This window comes from Monoraphidium neglectum (genome assembly GCF_000611645.1).
Source record: "Monoraphidium neglectum strain SAG 48.87 unplaced genomic scaffold scaffold03688, whole genome shotgun sequence".
In the NCBI taxonomy this organism is placed as follows: Eukaryota; Viridiplantae; Chlorophyta; class Chlorophyceae; order Sphaeropleales; family Selenastraceae; genus Monoraphidium; species Monoraphidium neglectum.
Window position 1 is genome coordinate 2,699 of NW_014009941.1, and position 2,984 is coordinate 5,682.

Sequence of the window (2,984 nt, forward strand, 5' to 3'; positions counted from 1 at the left end):
AGCTGCATCCTCAGGCTGTCGCGGACGCACCAGGCTGCGTCCCTCTGGCACTGCCCCACATATGCTCTCCGTCACCTCGCTCGCCAACTTGTGGCGGCGCCACTCTTCCCCCCTCCGGCCTTGCGACCGACTGAAGCCCGCCGGGGAGACGGGCTCCCCCGCTCCCAGCCTCCCGACCCGACCGCCGCACGCGCCGCCCGAACCCCGCCCTCCCAAACAGATGGTCGCGATGGGCGTGCCCCTGGCTCTCGGCACCGTGGTGGGCACGTCCACCCTGCCCCCCATCGTCAGTTGGTACCGGAAGCTGAAGAAGCCCAAGTGGACGCCCCCAGCGCCGCTGTTCGGCCAGGTTTGTTTGTGCGCGAAAAGCCTCAAATTGTTGATAACGCAAGTCGGTGATGGGGTGCCTGGGTCCTCCCGTCGCCTGTCCCGTGCTTCAAGGGGCGCCCACCGCCGCTCCGCCCCGCAATCAAAGAACGGTCTTGTTGTCGCCGCGCCCGTTTGGGGGGAGCAGGAAAGGTCGCCACCCTCAGGACCACTGATGGGCCTGATGGGCCCTGACGCGGCGCGCGCACGGCATCGCGCTGACGGCCCGCCCCCCATTATCGTACTGCCGGCAGATTTGGTCCGTACTGTACGGCTGCATGGGCGCCGCATCCTACCTGGTGAGCCGGCGGGGGCCGGGCTGGCAGCTACCCCCTGCAGTACACGAACCCGTCGTCAGCATGCGGCGGCGGCAGCCGGCGTGCCTGCTGCGTCGGGCTTGCTTTCTTGCCCACACCCCTGCCCTCCTCAGCAGCCGTGCCCACCATGCATCCTTAGCAGACGCTGCTTATGCCATCCCGTCACACATTTGATGCCGCCCCACATGCTATGCTGATGCTCGCCTGCAGGTCTGGAAACGAACGGGGTTCCCTTCGGCCCCCCTGGGCCTCTACGGGGTGCAGCTGGTGGGCTTTGGGGGGCTGGGGATGGGCGTGGACAGACGAACTCTCGGCCGCGTGTGGGGGGCTCGAAAGCGTCTTGCTTGGCTTGCACTGCTGCCGGCGCGGACGGCCGGCTGGGGCGAGCTGGCGCTTGGCTGGTGGCGACCGGGGCACTCTTTGCCGGGAGGCCCGTTGCAGGCGTCGCGCAGCATTTCAGCATCGACCCACTTTTAATGAACTCTGCAAAAAAAATTGTGCAGGTTTTCAACCTGGCTTGGCAGCTCATCTTCTTCCAGGCCAAAAAGCCTGGCGTTGCGCAGGCAGAGAACGCAGGTGCGCGCCTGAAACTCGCCGTCGGTCGGCCGCGGCCCTGAGCGCGGCGCGGGGCCGCTCTTTCATCCCTGCGCGCAGCCGCGCGCGCCGCGCCCCCCTCCTACCCCACCCCCCCGGCCCCCTGCGCCTGCTTGACGCTAACACTTGTACCCCGAGTTGCCATGCTGTGGAGTTGGCCCTGGCCTGCGATTCCGTCCGTCGTGCCCCCCTCCCAGCAACCACCACACATACCGCCCCACGACACACCGCATCAATCACGGCTCGCAACACTGCTCAAAACGCGGCGCAACAACCGACCGCAGTCCTGCTGGGGCTGGTGGCGGCGACCACCGTCAGCTTTGCGCGCATTGACGCCAACGCCGGGAAGCTCATGGCCCCCTACCTCGCGTTCACGGTGAGAGCTTCATTATGAATACATTCGTATACGGCACGTATAAACAGAGGTTCCGGGCTTTCAGGGGTGCGCCAGGATGCCTGGAAGCATTCAGTGCAGACAATGTGGGACGGTCGCCTTCTTTCGGAGGCGTCGCCACTGGAAAGTGCAAGCAGGGAGGGCGGCGCTGTCATTTGTCTAGCCGCAACCATAGGCGGCAGCCTGGCCCGGGCGGCTTTGCAATTTGTAATGATTATGTTTCACCCTCTCCCCCATCTTTCTCTCGCGTCCCACCCCCACCCACTTACATATGTGACTCTCGGCCTGCCCCGCATCAATGCACACCAGGCCTTCGCAAATGCCCTGAACTGGAGTATCTGGAATGAGAACCCCGAGGTGCGGGGCGGGGGTTCAGTCCGCATGACTTATGATGACCGGCCTGCCAGTGGCCTCAGTTTGGCGCTTGGGTTTGACCAACGTGTTGGCTCGTGTATGTGAGCTGCAAACGCACGTGCGTGCATCCCGCTGTGTGATTTCGATGGTTTCTGAGTGCGAGGCGAGGCAATCCACATTCCCGTCGTTCAAACAGAAGCAATCTTGTGCGGCCCGCGACCAGCACCCTCCTGCCTCCCCCCCTGGGCCCCCACCGCACCCTCCCTCGTCCGCAGGCCGCGTCACCCGGTGACATCGAGCCGCCCTCCAAGAAGGAGCTTTGAAGTCGAGCCGCCTCCATACCCTGAAACAGCATTCTCGATTCTGAGCGCTCGCTGCGTCGCCCATGCAGCCGGCCGGCGCCGACCTGCCCGCTCGACCGCAGGCCAGCACTCTTGTACACTGTGAGCAGTTCTGTCTGCCACTCTGGGGCCCTTTGCCCCGTTGCTCCTGGAGCATGACTGCGCCGCGCCCCCCAGCCCCCGACGTAGCAGCGGGTCGGAATGACACTTTGATCTCTGGACTGGACACCTGCTTGACCGGCGTACCATCCTCTTGGATCGCCCGCGCGGGCTTTTTGGCTCTGTGTAAGCCTAGGCAACAGCGGCCTCTGTAGTCGCTCGACGCAACACTCAGGCACAGCTAGCAGGGTGATTGACAGCTCAAGTCGCTCTGCTTGCCTCAGCATGCAGCAACGCTGCCAAGCAGCACCTGCACCCGCAGCAGCAGCACTAACAGCAGCAGCAGCAGCAGCAGCAGCAGCAGCAGCAGCAGCAGCAGCAGCAGCAGCAGCAGCAGCAGCAGCAGCAGCAGCAGTTACAACATTAGCAGCAGCGCGTCGCAGCATGCAAAACGGCAACGGCGCATCGAAGGTCCTTCGCACACTTTTTGGTGCAGGGTTCAGGGTTCAGCCGGAGCAT

The 2,984-nt window shown here is 64.4% G+C and overlaps 1 protein-coding gene across 1 annotated transcript; it reads left to right on the top strand.

Annotated features, from left to right (window-relative positions):
* Window positions 1-229: 229 nt before the first annotated feature.
* Window positions 230-2,348, top strand: MNEG_13205 (tryptophan-rich sensory protein; the record flags this gene model as incomplete). Its single annotated transcript, XM_014038323.1, has 7 exons — window positions 230-349; window positions 621-665; window positions 894-950; window positions 1,187-1,259; window positions 1,562-1,653; window positions 1,981-2,028; window positions 2,301-2,348. 7 exons carry the CDS (start codon window positions 230-232, stop codon window positions 2,346-2,348), a joined length of 483 nt encoding a protein of 160 aa, XP_013893777.1.
* Window positions 2,349-2,984: the final 636 nt, after the last annotated feature.